Source organism: Microcaecilia unicolor, chromosome 4 (genome assembly GCF_901765095.1).
Source record: "Microcaecilia unicolor chromosome 4, aMicUni1.1, whole genome shotgun sequence".
In the NCBI taxonomy this organism is placed as follows: Eukaryota; Metazoa; Chordata; class Amphibia; order Gymnophiona; family Siphonopidae; genus Microcaecilia; species Microcaecilia unicolor.
In genome coordinates this window covers 353,458,107-353,472,896 of record NC_044034.1, presented here as the reverse complement: position 1 = coordinate 353,472,896, position 14,790 = coordinate 353,458,107, and the positions used below count along the sequence as shown (strand labels likewise).

At 46.3% G+C, this 14,790-nt stretch overlaps 1 protein-coding gene across 2 annotated transcripts in view; it reads left to right on the top strand.

Annotated features, from left to right (window-relative positions):
• SMS (spermine synthase) overlaps positions 1 to 14,790 on the top strand; it is a 164,843-nt gene that overhangs the window by 16,247 nt on the left and 133,806 nt on the right. The window contains exon 3 of one of the 2 annotated variants that reach the window (XM_030202256.1): positions 5,948 to 6,079. In XM_030202256.1, coding sequence (XP_030058116.1) covers positions 6,025 to 6,079 — 55 coding nt within the window. In that variant the 5' untranslated portion in view covers positions 5,948 to 6,024. Of the gene's footprint in view, positions 1 to 5,888; positions 6,080 to 14,790 lie in introns of those variants that run through there. The other variant, XM_030202255.1, reaches the window with a different exon arrangement.

Genomic DNA, 14,790 nt, shown 5'->3' with positions numbered 1-14,790 from the left:
AACAAAACAAAAAAAGAAACATCAACAACCTGCACACACACCGCACCCTCACACACTCACACACACACAAAATAACTCTGTGACACATACACACACACAAAAAAAAACCACATGCTAGCGCCCGTTTCATTGGTTTTGGAAACGGGCCTTTTTTACTAGTAGTAAATATTATGTTAAATACATTTTTTTAAACTGAAAACCAAATGTTACATTTTATTTATTTAGATTTTGCTCATACCTTTTTCAGTAGTAGCTCAAGGTGAGTTACATTCAGGTACCACTGGGTATTTCTCCCTGGAGGGCTCACAATCTAATTTTGTACCTGAGGCAATAGAGGGTTAAGTGACTTGCCCAAGATCACAAGGAGTAGCAGTGGGATTTGAACCGGCTACCTCTGGATGGCAAGACCAGTGCGCTAACCACTAGGCTACTCCTCTACTGCCATAAGAAGGTAAAGAATAACAAAGTGGACATTAATGAGGATACAGCAGTCACTACTAAATGTACAAATAATACTCCTGGGGGAATTCTGTGCAAAAGTTTAGAAAATTCTGCTGTTTATTTGTAGAGTTTTTGCACAGAATTTCACCATCCTTAAGGCCTGAAATTTCCTCCTATTTCCCTCTTCAAGCTCCAGTCTCCCCCACCCTCCTCAATGACACACTCACGTTTCTATGGCTCCCCCTTCAATGTACTCCTGGAGCTGGCTCCCCCCCCCCCCCCCCCCCCCCCCCCCCCCGGCAGAGATCGCTAGCAGGAGGAGGAAGTGAACCGCTGCACATCGGGTGACTTCCACCTCCTCTGCTGGCTTATTCTCGACTGTTTATGCGAATTATCAATCAAGAATTTTTCAAGTTGGCTAGGATAACAACAAAATTAAGAACATCATTTCTTTTATTAAACATTGACAGGAAAACTGAAGGAAGAAGGACTCTCTAACTGCAATTATTTTGGGTTTTAAACAAAAATATGTTTTTATTTGCTTGTGTCATATCCAGAGAAATCCAGATGAGCTGGCTACAAAACTGAGCATCCTTCTTTTGAAAGTAAGTTTTAAGTAATATGTTTTTTTTCCTGCTCAGATAGGAGAGTCACAAAGAGTGTAGCCTGAGAAGAGAGGTCTCTAAAAATGTGGAGGGGCATTTTCGATATGACATCTAAGTCCGACTTCGTCCAAAATCGGCCAGGTATAATGGAAATATATTATGGACATTTTTATATGTTCTGAAATCCTGGTGAAGAAAATGGAAACGTTCAAGACAAACCAGAAAAGACGTTCTTCAGAAACATCCACGGATGAATGTCCATCATGCAAATGTCCCCGTGCGTATTAAAACGTGCCTAGTTATGCTACAAATGTCCACTCTACCTGCGGAACCTCCATATAAGGCTTCGCACGTGTAAGGACGTTTACACGTGCTGAACGTCCATATTTGGCACTGCACATGTAAGGAACGTCCATATTTGGCACTGCACATGTAAGGACGTTCATACACGTTTGTTTGTGCAGCGCTGCGTATGCCTTGTAGCGCTATAGAAATGCTAAATAGTAGTAGTAGTAGTGAACGTCCATATAAGGCGATGCACGTTTCAGAACATTTATTCAGAAAGTAAAAATGCACTCCGGCGAGAGCCAAATTATAGCATTGCAGAAACTCTACATTTGGTGCAGCTCTGCCTCAGGCACAAAAGATGCCTTTTTAAATACCACCACCACCTGCCCCTGAGGAACATCTCTGTATTTATTTATTTATTTATTTGTTACATTTGTACCCCACATTGTCCCCCCCTATTTGCAGGCTCAATGTGACTTACATAGTACCGTAGAGGTGTTTGCCAGTTCGGTTGATAACAAATACAAGGTTATGTTGTGATCAGATGAGGTAGGTGTGGGTCAGGCATCATGGGTTGAAGGGAATGAAGATTAGAAATTGTCCGGTACGATCATTAGTTATGCTGTGTTGCTGGGTGTGGGGATTTACGTTGGATCGATGGGATAGGCCTTTTTGAAGAGGTGAGTTTTTAGCGATTTCCTGAAGTTAAAGTGGTCATGGATTGTTCTCACCGCATTTGGGAGTTCATTCCATAGTGATGCACTTATGTAGGAGAAGTTAGATGTGTAAGTTGTTTTGTATCTTAGTCCTTTACAGTTTGGATAGTGTAGGTTTAGGTATGATCGTGATGATCCGATTCTGTTTCTGGTTGGTAGATCTATGAGGTCTATCATGTATCCTGGGACTACGCCGTAGATGATTTTGGGAGCCAGTGCAGCTTTTCTCGTAGGGGTTTAGCACTTTCAAATCGTGTTTTACCATATATTAGTCTGGCTGCTGTATTTTGGGTGGTCTGGAGTTTTTTTTTTTAGTTGTACTTTACATCCCGCAGGCATGGACCCTAATAAGGGACACCTTGGCAAGGTAAGTGTTCAGGAATGGCAGCCCCCCCCCCCCCCCCCCGTCCCAGCACTGGACATGGGCTCCTGTTGCTCCCTCAGTTAGTGCTTGCCCCACCAACTACAGCAACGGTCAGGTTTGCTGTTAGCCGTGCAGGGGCCCCAAGGCAGAAAATAAAGAAGCCCCCCCCCTCTCCTCTCCAATTTCCTCATCTGCCATTACAGTCACACTGACAGACCCCCTCACCAATTACAGAACAAGGGATCATAAATTAGAAATACAAATATATAGACAAAAACTGAACTGGGACCTCAGCATGTACTGCAACACTGGAGAAATAAAAACAAATATGCATTTCCTTTTCTGCTTAACACAATAGACATTCGCTATGCACATTTCCCAAAGCTAACATATTTCATTTAAAACATTCAAAATAAAATGATTTTTCTACCTTTGTAGTCTGGACATTTTATTTTTTTCCATCATCTTGATTCCAATTTCTCTTTCCCGCTTTCTTGTCTTCTGCTGTCCATTTCTCTCTTCTCTCCTCTCGTTTCATTTCCTCACTACACCTGCCTCTGAAATATGAATCTTTCCATTTTAGGTCTTTCATTTCATTTTTTTCTTTTCTGTTCTGCACCTGTACACTCAAACTTCATCCTCTTTCTAAATCATTTCCTTCTTTTTTACTTTTCAGATATCTATCACATTTCCATCTCCTTTCACCCACTAGCTCTCCCATTCCCCATCTCTCTCCTTCCCAGCCTTCCATTCCCTTTCATCTTCAATCTATGCGCCATTACCATATTTCTAACCCCTGTAATCACTATCCTCTCATTAATTTCCTTGCCATCTCCACTCCCTGGGCCTCTCCCACATGGTTTCCACCATTCCCAGTGTATCTCTCCCTCCACCCTTCTAGCCCAGCATCTGTTCCCTCTTTCTCCCCTCCTCACCCTCATAGCCTGACATCTCCCTGTCCCTTCTATCCCCCACCACCAGCATCTTCCTGTCCCATCTCTCTCCCCTCCCCCTATCCAGCATTTCTCACTTTCTCTTCCCTACCACCCATTGTCCAGTTTCTCTCCCTCACTCCCTTCTGCCCCTGTACCCATCTTCCCTTTTTCTCCCCTCCTCCTCTTGTGCAGCATCTCTCCTTTCCTCTTCTCCACCTCCATGTCCAACATCTCTCCGTCTCTCTCATTGTCCACTATCTCTCTCTCTCCCTGCCTTGAGCCCCTGGTCTAACATCTCTCTTTTACCCCCCCCCCCCCCCCATGCAGCATCTTTCCATCCTTCCTTCTCCTCACCTCCATGCCATGGTCAATGTTTCCCCTCTCATCTCTCCCTCATTTCCCTCCAATGCCAACACTTTTTTCCTCTCTCATATTTTCCCATGCCTATGCAGCTTTTCCCTCCATCTCCCCATCCCACCCCTCCCATATCTAACAATTCTCCCTCTCTTTTCATGTGCAGCATATCTCCCTCCCCCATCGAATAATTATTCCTCTGCTCCACCTAGCATTACCCCATCTCACACCCTCACCCCAACAGTGCTTCTGTTTGTCCCTCTCTCCCGCCCCCCCCCCCCCCCAAGCCACCTGCTGGCATGCTGCAGGTTTTGGCTCCCTGCCCTGCCTACTATCTCTGCCAGACCGGCATGGCATCCTGCAAGTTTTTTCTCTCTCTTCCCAGCCACCTGCTGGCATGCTGCAAATTTTTTCTCTTCCTCCCCCAGCCACCCGCTGCAGGTTTCGATTCCTCCCTCCTTCAGCCACTTGCTTGCTGCAGGCTTTTTTCCCCTCCCTTCCCCCCAGTTACCCGCCAGCATGTGGCAGATTTTTCCCTCTCTCCGCCCCAGCCACCCACTGTAGGTTTTGCTCTCTCCCTTCCCCCAGCCACCCACCGGCATGCTGCAGGGTTTTTTTTTTGTGCCCACTCACTTTGGGCTCAGGCCCACCTAAAATTGGCTGTCTGGCTACACCACTGCTCTAGATCATTTAGAAATATGTTAAAAAGCAGCAATCCTAGCACAGACCCCTGGGGAACCCCACTATCTACCCTTCCCCATTGAGAATACTCTGGTTTTTTTTTTTTATCTTTTAACTAGTTTTTAATCCACAATAGGATAGGACACTACCTCCTATCCTATGACACTCCAATTTCTTCTGGAGTCTTTCACTTCCTACTGGGCTGGATGGACCTTTGGTCTTTCCCAGTATGGCAATACTTATGTACTTTGTCAAACATCCAGCTACACAATTATCGAAGGGCTCACCGGTTAGAGCACCGGTCTTGCAATCCAGAGGAATCTAGAGGTGGCCAGTTCAAATCCCGCTGCTGCTCCTTGTGATCTTGGGCAAGTCACTTAACCCTCCATTGCCTCAGGTACAAACTTAGATTGTGAGCCAGTGGCGTACCAAGGGGGGGGGCGGTCCTCCCCAGGTGCACGCTGCTGGGGGGGGGGGTGCCGCACGCCTGTTGGCCGAGTCCGCTCGTTCCCTCCCTGCTGCTCCCTCTGTGCGGAACAGGTTACTTCCTGTTCCGGGGCAGAGGGAGCAGCAGGGAACGAGCGGACTCGGAGCTGACAGGCGCGTGGCACCCCCCCAGCAGGTAAAAATGCACGGGAGGGGGGTGTAATTTCGCCGGGGGGGGGGGGGGGGGACCGTATCGGCGATCTGCCCCGGGTGTCAGCCAGCCTAGGAACGCCACTGTTATGAGCCCTCTCCTGGGACAGAGAAATATCCAGTGTACCTGAATGTAACTCACCTTGAGCTACTACCGAAAAAGGTGTGAGCAAAATCTAAATAAATAAATGAAATTTATCCACAGTTTGTTTACTCCTTCAAAATATTATTTATTACATTTGTACCCCGCGCTTTCCCACACAATGCAGGCTCAATGCGGCTTACATAGTAATTTGCAATAGAAAGTTATAGAATAGAAATGTCAAAAACAGTAGTGAAACAAGGTAAAGTTGGGTTTGGTAGTGTGATAAGTTGAGCTTGATAATATATGACTAAGAAAAGAGAGGTTAGACAAGATAGGATAGTATGATTCGGGGTAAGGAGGGATAGAAGTAAGGAGAGATGGAGAAGAGAAAGATGGGAGGTCGGTATCTAAGTCAGAACAGAATTGGGAGTGGAGGTTGGTAAGATTATGTTGAGTCATTAGGGTCGGCTTGCTTAAAGAGATTAGGTTTCAGCATTTTTCTAAACTAAATCTTTCACCAACCATTACAGAAGCGCTTGAGATTTTTTTTTTTTTTTTAATGTTTCCTGGCCTATGTGCATTTGGGAATACACAACCACTTCTATTTTTGGTACGTTAAAAACGAAAGACGCAGCAACTTAGCGCTTGTTAAGTAAAGCATTTATAGTAGGGGAGTAATAAGAAAAAAAAAAAAAAAAAAAGCCGACCTGAAAAGTGGGCGGGGCGCGCCCTCCTTGGCCGCGCGCGTCAGCAGCCACCTCTACGCACCCCCGACGCCCCTCCCCCTCGCTCGGCAAAGCGCGAGCTCAGTCATCCTCTCAAAGCAGCTGGAGCGCCAGCAGCTGCTGTAACGGTGCCCGGTTCCCATCGCAGCGCAGCGGCCGCCCCCTCCAGGCATGGCACAGGGCTCTCCCTCAACATGGCATCAGCAGCAGTGCGACACCACATCCTTGACTTCACTCTCCGAGGCCCAGGTAAGAAAAAAACAACAACAATTCCCCAAAATAACGTCCCCGCTTGAAACGGTGGGGGGAGGGGAGGAGGAGGAGGGCCAGGCCGTGCAGAACTGTTAACTGTGCCGCCACTTCCTCGAGGCGTCTCTCTGCCTCCTCCTGCGCTGTAGGCCCCGGGAGCGGGCTGCTCGCGCACGTTGCGCTGCTGGAGAGACCCCTTTGCTGTCTCCAAATAAGGGAGGGGGGGGGGGATGGAAGCAACCAACCGCCTGCTTGCACGGGGGGGGGGGGGGGGGTCTCCCAAGGAAGCGGCTACTGTGGGGTCAGAGATGGGCGGCGGCGGTTTCTTTTCAATTTCACGCATTGTTTATTGTTGCAGGGCTGCTGCTGGTTCCTTCCCCGCCTTTCGGGCCCTGGAGCCCCAAACGTTTGAGCGAAAGCGTCAGAAAAGAGCGTTTATTTAGTTTGATTCAGGAGCTCCTGCTGGATTTGCTGCAGATGGCGCAGCCAATATATTATTATGGTCGTCCTGGTGGGGCTTAAAAGTGCATTGTTCGTGGTTTTTTTTTTTTTTTTTTGAATGACCTTGTCCTGGGCAGTGCACGGATGAAAATGTTATCATCAGATCATGAGAATAGTTACTCCGTTCACTTTTCGTAGTTCTACTTTGAATACTTTTTTGTTGTTGTTGATGCTAAAGTGTATTAGTGGAGCTTAGACACAAGGTAAACCTTGATTGCTTCACAAAACCTCACATGCACTCGCTCCGTCTCCCATATGACTCAACCTAAATATGTAAATAGTCCTACCCATTTTCTGTAGTTTTAGATGTTTGACTGTGTATGCCTTGTTAGAATAGATTACCTCTTTTTAAGGGACTGATTGGAGTAAAATGTACTAGGTTTTGCACGGGATTAGTATGGCTTTAGTGCACGATTTTGTGGGCACAAATGCAAAAAGGGGTTTTGCACACCATAGGAGCCAGTTTTGCAAAGTTATTGGGGGTGTTAAACCCGATGGAAATGATCTCTCCCCGCCCGGACTCTAGGAGTTTATTCAATATTGGAGGTGCTCAAGCAACTTCAATGTTGCACACAGTTTAACCCCTGCAGCATCTTGAGTTCGAGATCAGCACACAACATATTTAAAACTTCCTGATGGAAATTTTAGATGGTAATGCTGCTTATCTATTCTGCCCAGAGGCAGAGAAGTATGCAGAAGACTGAGCAGAGAGGGTTTTAATGTCAAGTGTAAGGAGGCATAGGGGGTTAGCGTTTTTGAAGTAGTATTGGAGGATTTGTGGAGGTTCAATGTGATCTGAAGTGAAGTGCAACAGAAGTGGGACTCTTGACTCCATAAATGCTGGCAGCCAAGGCCTCTTCCCCCCCCCTCCCTCCCTCCCTCCCTCCCATCATTCCCTAACGCCACAATGTTGGCAGCCCACAGCCCCTTGACCTCAACCCCCCCAAAATGCCTGCCCTGGTTGCCTGTGGTCCCTCAATTCCCCCCCCCCTTTCATGCACCTTAAAGATGTGAGGCAGGAGTGAAGCCCACTTGCTGCTGCCCCCATGCCATCAGGGTCAGCATTCCAAATAAGAGAACTATTTTTTTTTTTTGGCAGACAGAGCCTGCATGATGCATCCTGGGATGCGCTGGTTGGGGTCAGATGGTGCCATTTTTCAAAGTGGTGGTGCAGAGGCAGGTGCAAGTGGACATTGCCTCTGCCTTCCATCATTAAGGTTTGTGTGTGTATGGGGTGGAGCAGAGGCATTTGTGGAGGTTCAAGAGACTTGCCAGTATATGTGGGAGTGGAGGGGTCCAAGGGGTGGTCTGTTTCTTCAGCATTTGTGGGGTTGGGAATGTGTTGCGTGTGTGTGTGTGTGGGGGGGGGAGGGGGGGGGTTCAGTTGCTTGGGTCTATGCTATCTTTTTTTCATTAATTATTTGCACCTGGACTCTCCAGTATTGGTGCACGCTTTTTGTAGGGGAAGTACAAAGGAGCAGCAAGTTCTCAAGAGTGAGTGAGCAAGTAGTAGTAGTGGAAGAGATTTATCTGTATATTAATACCTTTCAATAATTTAAACCTCTATTACATTTCCCCTATTCCTCCGTTCATCAAGGGTATACATATTCAGGTCATCAAGTCTCTTCTCGTGCGTTTGGTGCAAACCCCCTATCATTTTTGTCATTTTTCTCTGAACCACTTTCTTTTTTTTTTTTTTTTTTAAATGTCCTTAGCAAGATACGACCTACAAAATTGCATACAGTACTCCAAGTGGATCCTCACTAATGGTTTGTACAGGTGCATTAACACCACCTTGCTTCTTATGGTTATACCTCTCTCTGTGCAACCTAGCATCCTTCTGGCTATGGCCACTGACTTGTCACTTGTTCGCCACCTTGAGATCCTCAGAGACACTATTACTCCAAGATCTCTCTCCTGAATACACCCCAAGTGCATCACTCTGCGCATCTTTCTATTAAATTTTAACTAGGAACTGTACCGAATAGCGCATTTTCTCTGAGAAAAAGCAGGCTGGTCGTAGTCTCACAGTTGGGTGACGTCATCTGACAGAGCCTGGTGTGGATGCTGACTAGTGAGAAGATTGTAGAAGTTTCTAGCAGCATCCCACCGCGCATGCACTGGTACCTTCCTGTGGGTCCCTTAGTTTTTCCATGGAGCAGGGAGACCTCGTCATTGTGCCTGTTCCTTCTTATTTGTAGTACCTTCCCATGTGGGTATTTTTGCTTTATTTTTGTGTTGTTTTTTTTAAAACAATTTTTATTGATGACACAACCACGATCACCATAGCAACGCACATTTTACAAATCTTTTGGTAATCATCACGTTATAAACATCAGTTTTTATTTCCCCCCCCCCCCCCCACCCCTCTACCCACCCCTACTGGTCCTGTTAACAGTTCAGAATCCTGCTTCTCGCAACAGGCGTTAGTGTCCCAAAACGGTGACCAGGTTTTGCAGAATTGGTCACCCCTCTTTGTAGTCAGGTCTCCCACTTTCTTCTTTTCCAGCATACAACATTGCATCATAGCTCCTCTCCATTGCGGTACTCCAGGTGGCTCCGGTTGTAACCACAACTGCGTGATTGTTCTTTTGCCCATCAAAACCGCTCTTTTCAGGAAGGCTCTTAGCCCCTCTGGCGGTTTGCCATGGATGTTATAAACGTCAAAGAGTTGACCTGGTGTTGGTTGCCATTGTACTTTCCACATTTGTGATATGTGTTGTCCTAATTTTGTCCAGAAGGAGAGTACCACTGAACAGAACCAAAACATATGGCCTAGGGAGGCTCCCACATGTCCACATTTTGGGCAATCATCTGTAGTCCTCAGGGTTGCTCTGAAGGCCCTGTGTGGTGAAATGTACAATCGCAGGACAAATTTATATTGCATTTCCTGCCATGCCACGTTCTCTGTCACCCGGTACACACTCGTCAAGCATAGTTTTATCTGTTCAAGGTCAGGTTTCCACCTCAGTTCTTGGTGCCACTGTTGCGACACTTGTGTATAGTCTAAAGTCCCCTGCAGTTCTCTGAGGTGGTGATGAAAGTAGCAAAGTGGCACCTTTAACTGGGCCTCCAGGGCCAGTAAATCACTCATGGAGTCCCATGTTTGTTGCGTAAGATCTGATGCTGGTAGTGTTCTAACATAGTGGCTGAGCTGCATATATTGAAAATAGTCTCTCTGTCCCAGCCCAAACTCTTCACACAGGTCCCGGAAGGGCTTGATGGTCCCTGTCTCAGACACCACCTGAAACAAGAATTTAATACTTTTGTGGGTTTTTTTTGTTTTGTTTTTGTTCTATCTTCCCTTGTTCCCATTATTACAGACTGCTCAAAATACCTCTACATACCTCATATGTAGATCACCTGTCTTCGTCAAAGCAACTTCTCTTCTATATAACCTACATTGGTTACCAATGAAAGATAGTATATCTTTCAAGTTCTGTGTTTTTATTCACCAAATTCTATATAGTTCTGCTCATCATGTATGAACAATCTCCCCCACGTAATGCCATATCTTTCTTGTCTCTTTTGTTGGTGAGCCCTTAGGTCCCCTAAGGCCCCGAAAGACCTTAGAGGACAGCCGTGCAACCCTGAATCTTCATCCGCGGCGGCCGCCGTTCACCAAGGGTTGAGCCCTCAGCTGCAGGCGGCCAGCAGGACTGCTGGAACCACGGGGTTGACGGTTGGCCTGGCTGGCGGTCAGCAAACACAGTCTGGGTAACGGCTAGCAAGGGCGGCTAGCAATCCATGGGAACCTCCGCGCAGTCTCTGGATAGTGGCTAGCAAGGGCGGCTAGCAATCCATGGGAACCTCAGCACAGTCTCTGGATAGTGGCTAGCAAGGCGGCTAGCAATCCGTGACACGACTCCACTGGACCTGCTTCAGGAACAGGACCGGAAGCAAAGAGGTCTTTGGTTCCCGGGTTTAAATCTCGCGCCATTCCGCCCCCCGGGAGGAAAACCCACCAATCCGGCCCCGAGGAATCGGCAGAGCTCCGGGATTGGCTCTGCCCGAACTCCAGGCGGAGTCATCACCCGAGTTCGCCAATCCCGGGCGAGGTGGGAGGAGCTCCAGCACCCTTCCGATCGACGCCCCAGCGACGTCGGCTCCGGCGCCGCCATCTTGGCTGGCGCGAATCTCCTTCCGACCTTCCCTTTCCCCGAGGCCGGGTATGAGAGCAAGACTTTAGATCCCCTCACTTGACCTACAAAAAAATTGCATGAATATCTCCTGCACCCCAAGTTTGAAAACCAAATCGGTAAGGGTTTGTCTTAGCGCAATTGGTGCCTATCCTCGACGTGTAGGGGGTAAGCCTATCTCTCTATACAGCCTCTGGTTCACTTCATGAGAAGTTTGCTGTTGACAAAGCCTCTCGTCAAACCTCCCGCTGAGTCATGGGATCTCAATGTCCTTACTCAGCTGATGAAAGATCCTTTTGAGCCACTTGGTTCCTGTCATCTGAAGTATTTGACCTGGAAAATTGTGTTTTTGGTGGTGGTCACTTCAGCTCGTAGAGTCAATGAGCTTCAGGTCCTAGTAGCGGATCCATCATACAGTACACCAAGTTTCATTACAATAGAGTAGTTCTCTGCATACACTAGAAGTTTCTTCCAAGGTAGTGTCGGAGTTCCATCTTAATCGGTCAAGTCATTCTACCAAAATTTTTCCCCAAACCATATGCCCATCCTGGCAAAAGTTATACTGCATACCTTAGATTGCATGTGAGCCTCAGTCTTTTGCCTTTAGCGGACTAAAGCCTATAAACCAGGCTTGTCTAACCTCTGTCCTCGAAGGTCACAGTCCAGTTGGGTTTTCAGGATTTCCGCAATGAATATGCATGCGATCTATTTGCATGCACTACCTCCATTGTATGCAAATATATCTCATGCATATTCATTGGAGAAATCCTGAAAATCCGACCTGGCAATGCTCTCCCCTTTGCCCACCCACCTACAGCACATGGCCATGCAGTAAGAGAACTCTTACCGTGTGGCCATGTGACAGGAAGCCCTTACCACCACCCATTGAGGTGGTAATGAGAGCTCCCTCGCTAACCTGCCGGTAACCAGGCAGGTCAATGGCTGGCGGTAAGGTCTCAGACCCAAAATGTACGTGTGGCAATTTTCATTTTGCCGCTTATCCATTTTGGCTAAAACAAACAAAAGACATATATTTTACAGGTGCGCTGAAAAATGATTCTGCGCACGCCCAAAACAAGCGTCTACACTACCCCAGGCCGTTTTTCAGCACGCCTTTGTAAAAGGGCCCCTGTACTCATTAAACAATGTTTATTTTCTTAGTTTGAAAGTAAGACTGTTTCCTGACCTAGTTGAGACTTCCCAGGGGAAGAGTAAATTCTTGTCAAGGCCTATAGTTTTCCAAGTGGAAACTCTGTTAACATTTTTCCTGTAAATGCCTTATTAGGTGTAAAAGTGTTATGTGCATCTTTACAAAAGCCATTCCAGCTCAATTAAATTTTAATGGTAATAATCTAGGTCTACCTGCTGCTTTTCCCCCTGCTGTAGCACCATAATTGACCTGTGTATATGTGTATACATTTTTGATCATTAACAACTATTGTCTCTTTGGTCTGGCCTTATGTAGCTTAACATGCTAGTTTCCTTTTGGAATTATGAATTTGATCTGCTATTAGCAGATTGGTCCGTATCAAAATTTTTTTTTTCTTTCCAACCCATTGGAAGTTTGAAAGAAGTATACAGAAGGGGTCAAAATAAGTGGCTGAAAATGTAATGTAATCGGATGAAACTTTGGTATGAGGGCAAAACTGGAGAAAAGACACAGTGAGTTTGAAAATGAGCAAGATTGGACAAGAGATTCCAAAGAAATACTCCCCCACACACCCGAATTAAAAGACCCAATTCATTTCTGTGACAGCTTTCAAACTGCCTCTCCCTGTTTTCTACTTTCTCAGCCACCTGTGGGGCTAAAAGACATATTACCGTGCCTCCCATAGAGACAGGCAAAGAGGGGGTGTAGACACAAGTAAAAATAGTACTCTGGAATGATATGTGAAAGTATACGTCCCTCTAGACAGCGATACCCTCTAGTGCAAAGAAATACTGACATGAAAGGACACAAGGCTCAGATATTATAAAAATAGAAAAGCTGTTTATTAACTGTATTGGCAGCAATAATAGCAAATGTAATCACTACTACTACTACTTAGCATTTCTATAGCGCTGCCAGGGTTACGCAGCGCTGTACAAGTTTAAACATGGGGAAGGACAGTCCCTGCTCAAGACAGCTTACAATTTAAAGGTAAAAACTATGTAGTCAGTGTAGGTATCATGACTGGGGGAGGTGGTTAGGTGCCAAAAGCAAGGGAGAAGAGATGGGCCTTGAGTAAGGACTTGAAAATGGGCAGGGAGGGCGCATGGTGTATGGGTTCAGGAAGTCTGTTCCAGGCATAAGGTGATGCTAGGCAGAAGGGGCGGAGTCTGGAGTTAGCGGTGGTGGAGAAGGGTACAGAAAGGAGTGATTTGTCCTGGGAGCGGAGGTTACGGGTGGGAACATATGGGGAGAGGTAATGGGGGGCTGCAGATTGAGTGCACTTGAAGGTCAATAGGAGAAGCTTGAACTGTATACGGTAGCGGATCGGGAGCCAGTGAAGCGACTTGAGGAGAGGGGTGATATGAGAGTATCGGTTCGCGTGGTAGATAAGACATGCGGCGGAATTTTGGACAGATTGAAGGGGGGATAGGTGGTTAAGCGGGAGGCCAGTGAGGAGAAGGTTGCAATAGTCAAGACGAGAGGTAACGATCGAATGGACGAGGGTTCGGGTGGTCTGTTCAGAGAGCAATGGGCGAATTTTGCTAATATTGTAGAGGAAGAAGCGACAGGTCTTAGCTGTCTGCTGGATATGGGCAGAGAAGGAGAGGGAGGAGTCAAAAATGACTCCGAGATTGCGGGCTGAAGAGACGGGGAGGATGAGGGCGTTGTCAACAGAGACAGAAAGTGGGGGAAGAGGAGAAGAGGGTTTGGGTGGGAAGACAAGGAGCTCAGTCTTTGCCATGTTCAGTTTCACTGCACTGCACTTATGCAGAATTACCCAAAATGACTTTATGTCTCTGTCAAGGCAGGGCAGGGAAAACACACATTAGTTCCTACTTGTAGAAATTATAGAACACCTGACTCCCAAGGTACATTGAGAAAGCAGTTTAACCTGACAGATGGTAACAATCACCCAATCACAAACACTGGATCCAGGAGGTACCTGTTGTAGTCAAAGGCACTACAGCTGGGATGGCAGCTGTGTTTCTCCTCTCGGGAAGGCAGTGGCAGGAGCCCCAAGTGGCCAGCTCTGCTTGCTAAAAGCCAGAATTCTCTCTCTATTCCATCTTCTCCAAATGTTATCTGGAGCCCTTCTTATACCTTTTAATTTAATTCAACACATTTGTATTCTGCTCAGCCCTAGAGTTCAGAGCAGAGTACACAATAGATAAGCATAAATATGACATACAATTTAAAATTATACAGCAGAATTTAAAAAATCACTAAAATCAAAACCTTCAGGTGTTTCCAATAAATAAAATTCAAAGCAGAATACAAAATAGATAAGCATAGACATAATACAATTTAAAGTTATACAGCTAAATTTGCTGCCTGACCGATAACTACATCTGGTGTTTTCCATTGTTAAGTCTTTGAGGGACTACAAACTCGGCTTCAGACATCGTAGTTGTTTTTCTCTTGTCCATGAAGTTCCCCAGCTCAGTAAACAAAGTTGTTATGAGCAGTTGTTTTTCCTCTGTTGTCCTTGATGTTTCAGCAGTGTGTTTGAGGCCTATTACAGGAACAAGCCTCTGTGGAAAAATGACATGACCTCTAAGTCTGTGAAAAGTCAGGTTCACAATACAGAACAGTTCCTTTCTGTAAGGCCACTTGTTTTGTCTCCACACACCCAAATTGAAATTTATCTCAAAACTATTCCCTCCTGTGAAACTGGCCCCACAATCCCTGCCGCTGGCCCAACACACTCTTGTGCACGGAATTCCATGAGGCATGTTCTGCATGTTTTCTCTACCTCTAAGTATGATTTTCAAAAAAAGAGAGCACCCATTGTTGAAGGTTAGTCTGTCAGTACAAACTTGTTATTCCCTCCAGAACAGTCCAGATATGCACTCTCCTGCTAGCAGGTGGAGGCTTACTATTGGCTTTCATGACATCCCCTTAAAAGTATCCTGTGCAGC